The sequence below is a fragment of the Westerdykella ornata genome, assembly GCF_010094085.1.
Source record: "Westerdykella ornata strain CBS 379.55 unplaced genomic scaffold EI97scaffold_63, whole genome shotgun sequence".
NCBI lineage: Eukaryota > Fungi > Ascomycota > Dothideomycetes > Pleosporales > Sporormiaceae > Westerdykella > Westerdykella ornata.
Genome location: NW_022986913.1, coordinates 1 through 13,129, shown reverse-complemented (window position 1 = coordinate 13,129; position 13,129 = coordinate 1). Strand labels below are relative to the sequence as shown.

Genomic DNA, 13,129 nt, shown 5'->3' with positions numbered 1-13,129 from the left:
CCCTGGGACGAGACTGCGCCGCAGTCGGTGACGAGCCGGCTTGATACCTGACATGGACACTTGACAGGACACAAGTCGAGCAACTTGAACGACTCAACAAAATCCTCGTTGGTTTCCTTTTATATTGGCTACCTACTAGACAAGGGGGTATCGGAACACAAACATTTCAAGTATGGTTACATGTTATGTTGTACATGTTTGCCGCTACACGTGGCGGCGGACCTGCGCTTCCATGTGTGCAAATTGCAAACCCTCCACCGAAATCCTGTATCTACACTGTACCGAGTGCACACACATCCCTACTCTTGCCATACCATCTCCTTGGTTGGCTTCTCCTTGCGACGGAGAGCCACAAAGTACGCTTCTTTCGATTCCTGGAAGTGAATCGTCAGCACGCACATCACGTGATCTCACAAGGGAGGGCTGCATTACACTTCTCGACGCAGCGGGCTTGTATCTGTGTACCATGCCAAACATGCGCCTCAGCCTCGTCTCCAGCACGTTGTCCTCGGGGCCTTGGTAGAATTTGCACACAAAGTGGCCGTTTGTACGGAGCGTGTCAAACGCAAACATCAGCGCAGCATTGCAGAGATCCTGCCCCTTGTCAGCCGCAATACCTCTCTGGATGGGATTCCATAGCAACTCACCATGCTGTCCGCATGGTCCTTGAATGCAATCCCACTCGTGTTGGCCAGCCTAGAATAGGGGTCACTAAGGCTCCTCTTATTAAACCCGCTGGTCTGCTCCCAGGGTTCGCACATGTCACTCAGCACCACATCGACCACCCTGCCGCGTCGTCTATCTCGTTCCTTGGCACCCTCCTTCTTCTCCGAGGTGCTCTTGTCCTCCTCCTTTCCTTCCTCCGCTCCTTCGAGATGCATGTGCCGTTCCAGATCAATATACCCTCGTTCCAGCTCTTCCAGTTCATCTTCAGTGAATCCCTCCTTTTCGTGCGGCACCGAAACCTGGCTGCGGGGCCGACCGAGGTCCGGCTGTTGTAGGTAGGCCTTGACTTCGGCCTGGATATCGGGGGACAGGAAGTTGCCTTGTATGGTAGATACGCCTCTCGGCGGCTGTGCGGGTATCAGGTCGATGCCAATCACTCTGCCGTTTGGACCTGCTTTCTTCGCTGCGACCTGGCCGACTATGTTAGACACAGCCAGATGGGATGACTAGAGCTGGAGCCACACCTGCGACCACGAGCCCGGCGCAAATCCCTTGGCTATTGATTAGCTCCGTTCCTGTTATATCGGAAGAAAACATACCAGGTCTACTACTGTCTGGTTTTTTTGGAAGATCTTGTACTTCTCATTTATCTGAACATCTTTAGTAGTGTCCAGCTAAAGTTGAATGCGCGCGAGCACAACCTCCAAAATCTTAAACGCAGCTCTGCTCTTCAATTTCTGAACTCGAGCCTCTCTGGCAAAGCGATCTTCGTTCTGCCGTGTCCTCCATCTCGTTTGCAAAGAGCCATACCGGATCCCCAGAGGCTTCGAATACCCATCAATTCCAACAGCCACGAGCTTGAAAGCTGGTATGACTCCGGGAACCGACCGAGATGCCAATCTACGAGACACGCAGTCGCCAAGTTGCTTCACGGCGCGTCCCGATAGCATCAAGAGGCTGGGCGGAGTTGGGCTCATCTATCGTGAATGTTCTGGCGGCGGATCCCGGAACATCCCCTGCTGTCGCAAAACCGGTGCAGCCAGGACGAGTGGCGAATGGGTACAGGCGAATTGAAGATATCAGCGGCGCATATTGCAATGATAGAGGACGTCGAGGTTTCAAGTGGAGCGTCGTTTGGTGCTATTGATTTATGTCGAAAAGAGTTGCCCCCACACGCCTGTCGGTGAAATCTTTGGACGTGCGGAACAACGTCGGTTCTCCGTTGGGGCCCAAGCGCTGAGAGGCTTTCTTCCTCCACGCCTCTCCCAGGACCACACCTCTCCAATTCTCCACGAAAAGCACACCAACACTTCCACCACGCCTTCAGACGGCCGTCTGCGCCCCCGAACCCGTCGCATCGCCCTCGTTACACGTACCGGACTCCTTGGATGGCCCAGACACTCGCAGACGCAGACGGTGCTCCTTCTTCCTTGTTTCTCCGGCCCTCTTCCGCCCTGGCTTTCTCATAGCAACACGAACCACGCTCCGCCGGCCAGGCACACCCATCACCCACCGTAGCGGCCTTGACCGATGAACTGCTCTATACCGTCTCCCCTCGTTCGATAGCCGTGGATCCGCTCAGGTTGTGCGCAGCCTGCGGCATTTTGGCCCAACTGCGATTCGATTCCTTGGCCCCTGCCAGCCTCAACCACGAGCACAGAGAAAATGTCTGATGACCGTCGCCGGGGCGCCGAGCCCAGTCTGGGGACGGATGATGGCCAGGAGAGTAGTGTATGTGAACCGCATGGCCCAATTGCGCCGTTTGCCTAGTTGTGCTGACTTCCCTTTGAGCAGTCCGCACCGCTCCCGCCTCCGCCTCCCCCAGATTCCCAATTCGAGCGCATAAGAGAAATGCTTGCCCAGCCAGTCGTTGCCTCGTTCATCGCCGGCGGTGTAGCCGGCGCCGTATCGCGAACCGTCGTATCCCCCCTCGAGAGACTGAAAATCCTCTTCCAAGTCCAGAGCGCCGGACGCAACGAGTACAAGATGTCGGTGCCGAAAGCATTAGCGAAGATGTGGAGAGACGAAGGCTGGAGAGGCTTCATGGCCGGCAACGGCACCAATTGCATAAGAATTGTGCCCTACTCGGCCGTGCAATTCAGCGCCTACAACTTCTACAAGAGGGTGAGCACAAATCTGAGATATCTTTCCCCCACACACCTTCCCTAACACGCATCCAGTTCTTCGAAGACGAGCCCGGCTCCAACCTCGGCCCCTACCAGCGTCTCTTCTGCGGCGGCCTCGCAGGCATCACGTCCGTAACCTTCACCTACCCCCTCGACATCGTCCGCACACGCCTCTCCATCCAATCCGCCTCGTTCGAATCCCTCAAGAAAACCTCTGCCCCCGGCGGCCAGAAGCAAAAACTCCCCGGCATGTTCGGCCTGCTGCGCAACATGTACAAGAACGAAGGCGGTCTCCCCGCCCTGTACCGCGGCATCATCCCCACGGTCGCGGGCGTCGCCCCTTACGTAGGCCTCAACTTCATGGTCTACGAAATCATGCGCACGCACTTCACACCCCTCGGCGAGAAGGACCCCACGGCCGTGGGCAAACTGGCCGCGGGCGCCGTCTCGGGCGCCGTCGCGCAGACGTGCACGTACCCGTTCGACGTACTGCGGCGCCGGTTCCAGGTCAACACCATGACGGGCATGGGGTACCAGTACAAAGGGTTGCTGGATGCGGTCAAGATGATTGTAAGGACCGAGGGGTTGAGGGGGTTGTACAAGGGGATTGTGCCGAATTTGCTCAAGGTGGCGCCGAGTATGGCGAGTAATTGGTTGAGTTTTGAGATTACGAGGGATTTTGTCATGGGGAAGAGGAGGAGTGGGTTTTTGTAGGGGGAGAGGCGGGAGGGTAAGGGTTTTGGAGATATAAGCAGGCATGATCTGTGAAGGGTGCTTCATGGTCAGGCATCCAGCCAGTTTTTGAGTGATGGAGGGGAACAGGTTGGCCACGGGGCAACCCTGCGCAATACTCATATGGGCCTCCGTGCCGAGTGAGGCCCATCAGCCCACGGTCTAGGGCCGCGGGAACGGAAGCAGTATCACGTATATAATGGCCAGCTCTGCTGAAGCCATAGGCATGCTGTACAAAGGGAACAGCCGGGGGAATTGGATAAGGGAGAGGGGGAAAGGGGCAAAGGGAAGCTCCTAAACAGTATTCATGTCATCATCATCATCATCGCCATCATCACAATCATCATCATCATCAAGAAGAAGGAAGAACAAAAGAAGAAGAAGAGGAAAAAATCATACTCCCAACGTGCTCTTAGAAAGAAGGCGAATCTGTATACCACATGGCATTTCCTTTCTTCTCCAATACTAGGTGGGATAGATGGAATGGAATAGCATCATGGACACGAGAGGAGGATAACCTGGATCCATAATTCCATGCATACATATATACATACCTAGGTACATACATACATGAGGACATGGTTGTTGCATCTAGTAGACTAGACTAAAAGCGTTCTGATTTACTTCAATCATGTTTTGCGTCATATCAGAACCTTCCGTTGTTCCAAGACTGTCTTCATCTAGATCAGCTGCCTAATAGTAAGTAACTATGTGTCCAGATTCTCTAGACATGCAATGTGCGAAACCAAACCTACTTCATACTCCCAGTTCCTTGACGGCCCTCCCTCCCGCCCTTAGCTACACCGTGCTTCTTCTAAAACTCCACCAGACCAGACCGCACCGTTGCACCAGAAGCGAGGACAGAAGAAGAGAGGAGAAGGCGGGGGAAGTGGTTGGAGGGGGGGGATACGTGTCTAGACAAAATCAATCATTTTCCCTCAAACCGAAAAGAGCGATCACTCACTACCACTACCACTACCACTACCACTACCACTCCATAATCGTAAAATCATCATTATACTTCATCTACAAGGCTTCCAGAGAGAAAGAAAAGAAACAAAGAAAAGAGGAGCCGCCCACCAGAGCCAGAAAGCCGGCGGGAAGAATAATGAGATACAAGGTCTAGAGATACTCCACATCCAAGCTCCAAGGCACCGAAAAAAGAAAAAGAATAGGGAAATAAGCAAGGAAAAAGCATCGTCATCATCATCTCATTATCATCGGAATGCCATCGTCGTCGTCGTCATTCGATCGGCCGTCACCTGCACCCAGCAGAAAGCAAAAGAAAGTCCATACAGAGCCTCAAAGAAACACAAAAAAGATAAGCCAAAACCCAATGAAAAATAAACTGACCAAAGCCGCAAACACCCCAACCAATTCCACACCCCAACCCTCCATGTAAAAGCAAGAACCACGAGGAGAACAGAGAAAAAAGTTCCCTAAGCAAACAACCGATTCAACACGCTCTCCAACGTCTGCGCCAACGGATTATCCTCCTTGCGTCTCCCATACTCGTCGAACCTCGGCGGCAACTCAATCGTATCGTCCGAGGCGACAGAGTCCGGGGAGTCGTCGCGTTTGCGTTCCCGTCGGCTCCGTCCGTTGGCATCTTGCTCGCGTTGGCGTTTCCGTGAGGAGCGGTCCTTATCCTTATCTCTAGAACTACGGTCTTCATCCCTCCTTCTCCTACGGTCAGGGGACCTTGACCGCGATCGCTCCCTCTCCGACTCCAGCACCGGCGACGGCGGCACTTCTGTCGGGTTCAAATCGAACTCGACTCTCTTGCCCGCCGGAGAAGGCGCCCTTGCCCTCGTCTCTCTGTCTCTTACATTGGCGGACGCTACAAAGTAACATGGGTTAGCAACTGTGTCTCAATGGGCAGGCGAACGCCTCGACCCACCACGAAAACTGTGCTCGGGATCCGCATATTCAGGAGCAGGAGCACTCACATGGTCATCCGGACCGCGACGGGGCGCATAAGGGTTGCCAGGTTCCGGGTGCATTTGCTGGGGCGGAGGGGTGTAGCCTGTGGGGGGAAAGTTGGGAGGAGGCGGGTAGTCGGCGGGATTGTACGGGACGTTCGGCGGTGGGGGGTATTCGGCTGGGTTGTACGGGTGGTAGGCGTTGTAAGGAGGGTAGTTGGGGTCGTTGGGCGTTTGGGTCGGTGGAGGTGGGAACTCGTTGGTTTGAGGGAAATATTGGGGATCCGAGGGTGCGTGGGTGGGACTGTAGCTGCCGGTCGAGTATGCTGCGTCTTCTTGCTGCCCTGGACATGGTTTAGCTACTACATTTCAGTGGACCTATTCCGTTGCATTACTTACGTTGGCGCTCCTTTTCGGCCTTCTTACGATCTCTGCGCTTCGCAGCCTCATGCGCAGCCAAACCGGCAACACCAGCTAGGGCCGCCGTCTCGGCCGCCTTTCGAGTGGCGCTCTTGCTCCGGCTGCGGCTTGAACGATGCCGGCGCCCTCCATCGTCTGACGAGCTCGATGAACCGCGGCGCCTGCGTCTGTGTTCGGAGGGTTCATCGTAGTCTCGAGAACGCCGGCCAGCGGGATCGGTGTAGATGGGATCACCACCGTACTCTACAAGGGCACTGTCACTTGCTGTGCTATGACGGCGTCGACGACCGGAATGTACCGACCTGGATCTAGACCGAGACCTGGATCTTGACCGCGATAGCTCTTTAGCCTCCTTCTTTGCCTTGTGCTTCTCGTAGAGCCCGGTAACAGCTGCACCGGCCACGCCAGCGGCAGCAATGGGGATGCCTTGTCGGATGCGGCTGCGGCTGCGCTCGCCTTTGCGCTCACGCGACTTGTTTCGCTGGTGCTCTACAAGCCCGGCAACTGCTGCAGTAGCGAGACCTGCCTGTGCAACCTTGCGGCTGCGATGCTTAGGATCCATGTGTCGGGTCTCCGAGCGAGCTCTGTCGCTGTCTGATGAAACAGAAGACCTCCTCCTTCTCGAACGACTGCGGCGATCTTCGATAACGGTCGTGTTGTTGCTATTCTTCCGGCCAGCGGCGTAGGCAAGGGCGCCGATTCCAGCAACAGCGGCGAGAGTGCCCAGCTTCTTTGCCTTGGAGGTGGACCGGCTGCGTCGTTTACGACCTCGTCGTTCGGAGGAGCTGGACCTGGAACGAGAGCTACCCTTAATCCGGCTCACAGCTTCGGCGCCCACGGCGCCCAAAGCTCCATAACCAAGTGCTTGACGAATATGATTGCCCGGGTCTTCACCTTGCTTCTTGCGATGATGGCGCAGGAGCTCGGCTGCTGCCACGCCGCCCAGGACGCCTTCAGCAAGATGCCGCTTGTGGTGAGGGCTGTGGTCACGGCCCCAGGTGTCCCGCTCTTTGCGAATGAATACGACGTCGTCGTCGCTATAGTACTCTCTATCACCGTAACGGTCGCGACCGTATTCGCGCTCCTCGTAGTAGTTCTCCTCGGGGTGGCCGTCGCGCTCGACCTTCTTGACTTTGCGCTCGTAGTAGTAGTCTTCATCGTGGCGAGGCTCGCGACGGGGCTCGCGACGTTCTTCCGCAACCTCGGTCCGTTCCACGATCTCGTAGGTGGGCTCTTCTCGGCGCACAATGATCTGCTGGCGAACGGGCTCCTGCAGGATGATGGGCTGAGGGGCTTCCTGGCGGATGATGATGGGCTGGGGCGGGGGCGGCTCGGGCCGGAAATATTCAGTAGACCTCGAATACTTCTCCAATTCGAATGGCGCTTCTCTGACGGGTTCTCGCTCATACTCACGCTCGAAGCGATACTCGCGCTCCAGTCGCTCCCGGACAGGTGGGGGGGACGGAGATCGCTCCACCTCGCGCTGGATGCGCACCTCACGGAATTCGCGAACGGGCGGGGAAGGAGAACGTTCAACCTCGCGCTTGATGTAACGATATTCGCGGACTTCTGGGGAAGGGCTGCGCTCGACAATGTACTCGCGGGTGTGGCGATGCTCGCGGGAAGGCTCGCGGTCGACCTCGCGGCGCACGATGCGCAACTGGGACTCGTACTCGTCGTCTTCCTCCAAGCTGTAGTCTGGAATCTTGTAGCGCTTGACTGTAGTATATGTGCGGGTTCCGTCTCGCGAGGACTCCGACTCCCAATCGCGGCCTCGTTCGCGCTCTTTGTAGATGATGGACATGGTGGGGTTCGCAGGCGCTCGCAGTAGATGGGAGTTTTATAAGCACTTCTTTGTCTTGAAAATCGCTGATTCTGGGTGTTGTTGTGCCGACACGCTCGTCTTCTATCGGGGTTGGGGAGGCGCGAAGAAGGGTGGTGAGGAAACGGGAGGATGAGTTCTGGGGGAGTCGGTGGGGTTAAGAGCCCGGCAGGCTGGTGAGATGACCGACGGGGGTAGCAGCGGGGCGCGCGGTTTCTAGTCGCACGGCGGGTGATTACGCCGCAAGGTTGTTTGGTGAATCAGCAAACCGGTTGCAAGGCTGGCGTGGGTCGAGGGTCGAGGGTCGAGGGTCGAGGGTCGGGCGAACAATGGACGGGTGGAAATGGATGGAAGTGGGCAGAGGACAGAGGGAGCTTGCGACTTTTTCTAAGGGAAAAGTCAGGCGCTGCCCGGTTTTGAGTCGAGATTATTCGATGGGTGTGAGAGCTTGGTACCAGAAGGGAGTAGAAGTGGAAGTGGGAGAGTGAGTGGGTTCGTCGGGTGATTGACGTCACACACGCGATGCGGGTATGCGTCTGCCCTCTTTTATATAGATTATTGTAGTAGAAAATACCATGAGAGGCAGGGCAGGGCAGAGGACCACAGCCACACGCCTGCGACGAACACCGTTTCCTGAACGTTTGTTGCTCTTTGAAAGGTTCGCAGCCTTGTAAGAGATCGAAGCAGCGACGTTTCAAGTCGATGGATTACAAGGCGCTCTCTCACCGGAGTCTGCGTGTGTGCCGCGTAGCACAGTCATCTACTGTGTATGGATGTTCTGGCAGCGCCACGGTGCGGTGAGCGGGCGAGCCATGAGCATGACCGGCAAGGCCCACGAGGCTCCGAGTGCCTTGTTAAAAGAAAAGGCTGCGTGTCTTTCTCATCCCTCATCTTCTGACCACCGCCAGAGACCAGCCCACGCCTCGTCCGGGTTCCTCAGCCCATGGTTGCGGCGTCCGGTGTGAAGGTGAATGTCCATGCCTTGGCAGTCAATACCCAAACACATTTTTTGACCTCTTGAGGAATGTATACCCGGATACACAGTACAAAGGACTGTGTTATTGGGAGCCAACATCCACGTGACCTCTAAACTTAGACTGTGTACTCCGTACTCCGTACTTCACCAAAGAAACGGGGCATCCAAGAATAGCGGCCAGTGGTGTGGCGTGGACGGCACGACGCCTCACAATGGCAGATCGTCTCCAGAGTCCAGTCATGGCAAACCGTCGGGAGACACCCACCCATGTGGAACGGAACACCGGCACCCAAGTCTTTTCACCATTTTGTGCTCCGCATGGGATTCCTCTGCTATATCTCCTTTTGCATATACCACCAGCCCCTACGCTGGCAGTGGAACCGTGTCCTCTATTGGAGACTCGAGACTAATTATCGGTTCGAGAAACATTATTGATGGACTTTGGATGAAACTCTTTGAACTCATGGACGAGTAATGTATGCGCTTCCGCGTCAGCGCCAAGCCCATAACCCGAGGGGCGCGCATGGCGAACGGGATATCATGGCAGGTGGATCATCATCTGTGAGTAATAAATTGAGTAGTCGAAGGGGAAGTGTGAGGAAAACTGCGGGAACAATATTGTGAAATGTGGAATGTGGAATTCTTGACTTTTGAAATAGTCCCAGTTGACGTTGACGTTGACGTTGACGTAGATGGAAAGTCGCCCCTTTTGTCGTCCGACTTCATAAGGGCCGAATTCTCTTTTCGTCCCGGATGCCCTCTTCCTCCAGCCTGTGCCAGAAGAACTGCCCCGGAACAGCAGAAATGTCACACCTGAGACCTGCACGGTACAGCCGCGCTCTTCCGCCCCCCACCTCTGGAGCACTGGAGCACTGGGCACAGGGTCCCCTGGATCCATCCTTGCGGGCTGAAATCTTGATCAATGATCGCAACCTCTCGGCTCTCCCTCCCTCCACTTGGCAAGCGGAAGGCTGATCCACCTTCTTGATCTTTCTTGAAATATGTCCTCGCCCTTGTCTCTGTCCCTCTGGGACTCCTATCCCTCTCCTCCTAGCCCATCTAATCTTCTCAACCATCTCGCCGTGCCGTGGCCGTGGCTCCCTGCCGCTCCTTCGTCCGCCTCCGCCTGCCTCCGCCTATCTCCAGGCCTTCGATCGCTGGCATCTCCCCGTCTCCCTTTCTTCGGCCTCCCCATATCCTTTGAGCCCCACAAGGCGCCCTCTTCCCTCCCACCAATCCATGACCGTTTAAACCTTAGAGAGAGTGGGCCTTGAAACATTCCAAATGGTCACGCTCCTCTCCACCTAGAACTTTTCCCATCTGTCTCCTTCATTCGTTTTGCATTGTGGACTCGTTGAGGCTATATAAGAAGCATGGCACCTCGCGATGCCAACTGGATAGACGTACGTGCCAGTAATCCGTCCCGTCAAGTTTGTACAATCGTCCTAACCTTGCGAATGCATAGGGCCTTCGAGGCGTCGCCTCCTTCATGGTCGTGTGCGGCCACCTCTGCACCGCTTTCGTCCCATGGCTTCACTCACCCGCCAACGAACCAAATACCCGACCGCACCTCTTCCAACTCCCCTTCTTCCGCCTCGCCGTCGGCGGCCGCAGCGCCGTAGCCCTCTTCTTCCTCATAACCGGCTATGTCAACTCGATAGGGCCAATTGGGAAGTCTCGCGCCGGGAACACAGACGCAGCCTTCCAGGGCATCGCTCGCAGTGCTCTGGCACGATCGGGGAGATTGGTACTGCCCACCATGCTGGCTACCTTCATCAGTTGGTTCTTGGCGAATACGGGCGCATACCATATGACCAAGCACGTCGACTCGACTTGGATCCGTCAGGGGTGGCATCGCCAGGAACCTACAATGTGGGCTGCATTGAAGTCGCTGGTACGAGCCGAGGTGGAGACATGGACGATTGGATGGGACGACTATGATGGCACACAATGGACTCTGCATCTCTTCCTCGAAGGAAGCATGCTGGTATACACCACGATGCTGGCGACCATCCTCGTCAAACCCAAAGCCCGCTTCATCATCTATGCCGTCCTGTACTTTTATTTCTGGCAGCAAGGCGAGGGTAAGTGGCCTTCATTCCCTTTTTGCCACTTCCTCTTTTCAATGTTTTTCCTAACACACTCCAGGCCTCGCCATCGGCGCCCTCAAGGGCCTCAACATCGTCACGGGCATGTTCGTCGCCGAACTCCACAACCACTTCAAAGACACCGCGACCTCCACTCTCCCCACCCCGGTCCCCGCCCTCCTCATCCTCCTCGGCCTCTTCCTCTCCAGCTACCCGCAAGACGCCCAACAAAACGCCCGCTGGTCGCACCTCATGCAGCGCCTCATGGAATCCGTGACGGTCAAGGACGCCGACGTGCGCCGCTACTGGGACCACCTCGGCGCCTCGACCCTCCTCCTCGGCATCTTCTTCTCCCGCACCGCCCGCAACATCCTCACCTCCCCCGTCTTCAACTTCCTCGGCCGCGTCTCCTTCCCCGTCTACCTCCTGCATAATACACTAATGAAGTCCGTCCTCACATGGATGGTTTATCTGCCCTCGGCCATGAATCCGCCGCGTAATGAGAAGGGCGAGCAGATGGATCTGAGGCGCGGGTCGACACTGCACGTCGTTATTGCTATCGGAGTGTTTTATTATCTCCTGTATAAGTTGGCGAGTCTCTGGGTGCAGTACGTCGATCCCGTTTGCGCAAAGATTGTCAATGCCGCGACGAGGTGGGCGTATGGCGAGGGGACCGCGCCGGCGATGCAGAATGGAGGGCCGATGATGAGGAAGGGGAGTGCGGAGAAGGGGGGTGTGTTGCCGGCTTAGTTTTCATTCATTTTTCGGATCGGAGGTGGGTGTGAAGAGCGTGTGAGTGCGCTGGTTTTTTTCTGCATCGCCTGCGTTGTTTTATTGTCGTCATTGCTGCCTATTACGGCTTTTTAGTCCGGCATTGTAGGGGTGCGGTTGGGATCTCGGGCATCTGGAAATTGCATATACATCGCTCTTGCATCTGAAGTTGACATATCGCGATCGTCTTTTGGGGGAGATTGAGTGTTGAGGATTGGACACTTAACAACACTGGCGTGGAGTTCGAGAAAGAGAGCTATAGGCCGATCATCAGATGGCATCATTGGTAATTTGAATAGTCGGAATATACCCATTCCTTTCAACGTCAGAGCGCGTTGTTTACTTGCTTGCTACTGAGATTGGTGGTCGTGTCCTCAGTTTGCTGTGCACGCTCGACGGCGGCGGGTATCAGAAAGATTCAGAAGTGGTGAAACGGGAATTCTGCGTCCGTTAGGTTGATTGAGTCCTGCATTAAATGACTATGAGCGGTTTTGTTGTAGGATTTGGTGTCCTATGTAGGGAGTCGTATCGCAGTGAATAGTAACCTTGTGATGGCAGTGGTAGAAGTGCATGCAATGTGCATTAGATATATATGCAATGTACTGGTATCTCGAAATAAACACTATCCAGGGCAGTACTTGATTCGTAATACCCCGCTGGTGCCACAGCGCACGGGATCGGATACCTACATACACGGAGTATCTCGTGCGCACGATATCACCCTCTGCCGGGAACGCGGGCTCGTTCAAAGTTCGGGTCCAAACAGGAGTCATGGGAATCTTCCACTAAGCTACTTTTAAGGCAGGACTAATGCTCGTTGGAAATCTGTATTCTGAAGAATAGGCAGAGTCGCGTTAGGAATAAAGGGATAAAGCGCTGTCGAGTTGATATTGGAGTCTGTAGAGGGTATGTCATGCAGTAGGCCGAGGTCAACTCAGATCTAATCTCTTGGCGTGACGCAACTCAGGGGAAAATGTCACCGGCGCATCTGTTAGATGCAAAAATGAAGCGAGTTCTTAGCGCATTCGCGTTGGATTTTCCCCCTACTAAAATTACTATAGGAACCCTAACTACGTAGGAATTGCGCTAAATACGCTCTACAACGCCTATATACTAGTTAAATATTTGTAATCTAAAGCTGTAGGTTATTCTTAAATAAGAAACCTGTAATACTAACAGTAGTAGAGGTTTTAAATTAATAAACCATGCCTATAGAGTTTCTACACTGCTACCTATTTTATCTCTGCCTATTATCCTTAAGCTATCTACCTAAGGCCTTTTAACTCGTATATGTCTAAATATATACTAGTTACTTCTTCTAAGCTAGCTATATTAGAGGATTATTAATAGGGAGAGCTGCTCTTTTGCCTTAGTATATAGAGTAGTTGTCAGATTTGATGATATCTGAAGATGTCATGGTGACAGAAAGATTGAATAAGGATGGGTTGACTGATTGTATTCAGGTGTATGCTTGTATATTACATGTGTATGAGGCTGGGGCCTGACACCGGTTTTGATGTTCTTTCTCTAGGCGCCAAGGCTGCACAGGGCACTAGCCACTGCAGAATCACTAGCCATATATCCTCAGACAGTACCAGTACAGACAA

General features: G+C 54.5%; 5 protein-coding genes across 5 annotated transcripts; 3 read left to right on the top strand and 2 right to left on the bottom strand.

Annotated features, from left to right (window-relative positions):
• Positions 1-104: 104 nt before the first annotated feature.
• Positions 105-1,834, bottom strand: EI97DRAFT_408313 (FtsJ-domain-containing protein). The gene is made up of 6 exons (XM_033796640.1): positions 1,368-1,834; positions 1,266-1,316; positions 1,191-1,217; positions 648-1,136; positions 433-594; positions 105-374 (listed from the first exon to the last, which is right to left on the bottom strand). Exons 1-6 carry the CDS (start codon positions 1,641-1,643, stop codon positions 300-302), a joined length of 1,080 nt encoding a protein of 359 aa, XP_033648902.1. The 5' UTR covers positions 1,644-1,834; the 3' UTR covers positions 105-299.
• A 344-nt stretch (positions 1,835-2,178) lies between these two features.
• On the top strand, positions 2,179-3,669 carry EI97DRAFT_285078 (mitochondrial carrier protein-like protein). Its single transcript, XM_033794397.1, has 3 exons — positions 2,179-2,397; positions 2,461-2,790; positions 2,847-3,669. Exons 1-3 carry the CDS (start codon positions 2,332-2,334, stop codon positions 3,504-3,506), a joined length of 1,056 nt encoding a protein of 351 aa, XP_033648901.1. The 5' UTR covers positions 2,179-2,331; the 3' UTR covers positions 3,507-3,669.
• A 1,294-nt stretch (positions 3,670-4,963) lies between these two features.
• EI97DRAFT_453725 (uncharacterized protein) lies at positions 4,964-7,670 on the bottom strand (the record flags this gene model as incomplete). The annotated part of the gene is made up of 3 exons (XM_033800475.1): positions 4,964-5,364; positions 5,413-5,790; positions 5,846-7,670. The coding sequence occupies 3 exons, from the start codon at positions 7,668-7,670 to the stop codon at positions 4,964-4,966; spliced, it is 2,604 nt and encodes an 867-aa protein (XP_033648900.1).
• Positions 7,671-8,553: 883 nt separating this feature from the next.
• Positions 8,554-9,267, top strand: EI97DRAFT_437920 (uncharacterized protein). Its single transcript, XM_033799438.1, has 2 exons — positions 8,554-8,669; positions 8,721-9,267. The coding sequence occupies exons 1-2, from the start codon at positions 8,666-8,668 to the stop codon at positions 9,137-9,139; spliced, it is 423 nt and encodes a 140-aa protein (XP_033648899.1). The 5' UTR covers positions 8,554-8,665; the 3' UTR covers positions 9,140-9,267.
• A 770-nt stretch (positions 9,268-10,037) lies between these two features.
• EI97DRAFT_462896 (uncharacterized protein) lies at positions 10,038-11,501 on the top strand (the record flags this gene model as incomplete). The annotated part of the gene is made up of 3 exons (XM_033801317.1): positions 10,038-10,067; positions 10,130-10,748; positions 10,813-11,501. The coding sequence occupies 3 exons, from the start codon at positions 10,038-10,040 to the stop codon at positions 11,499-11,501; spliced, it is 1,338 nt and encodes a 445-aa protein (XP_033648898.1).
• Between the last annotated feature and the right edge of the window lie 1,628 nt (positions 11,502-13,129).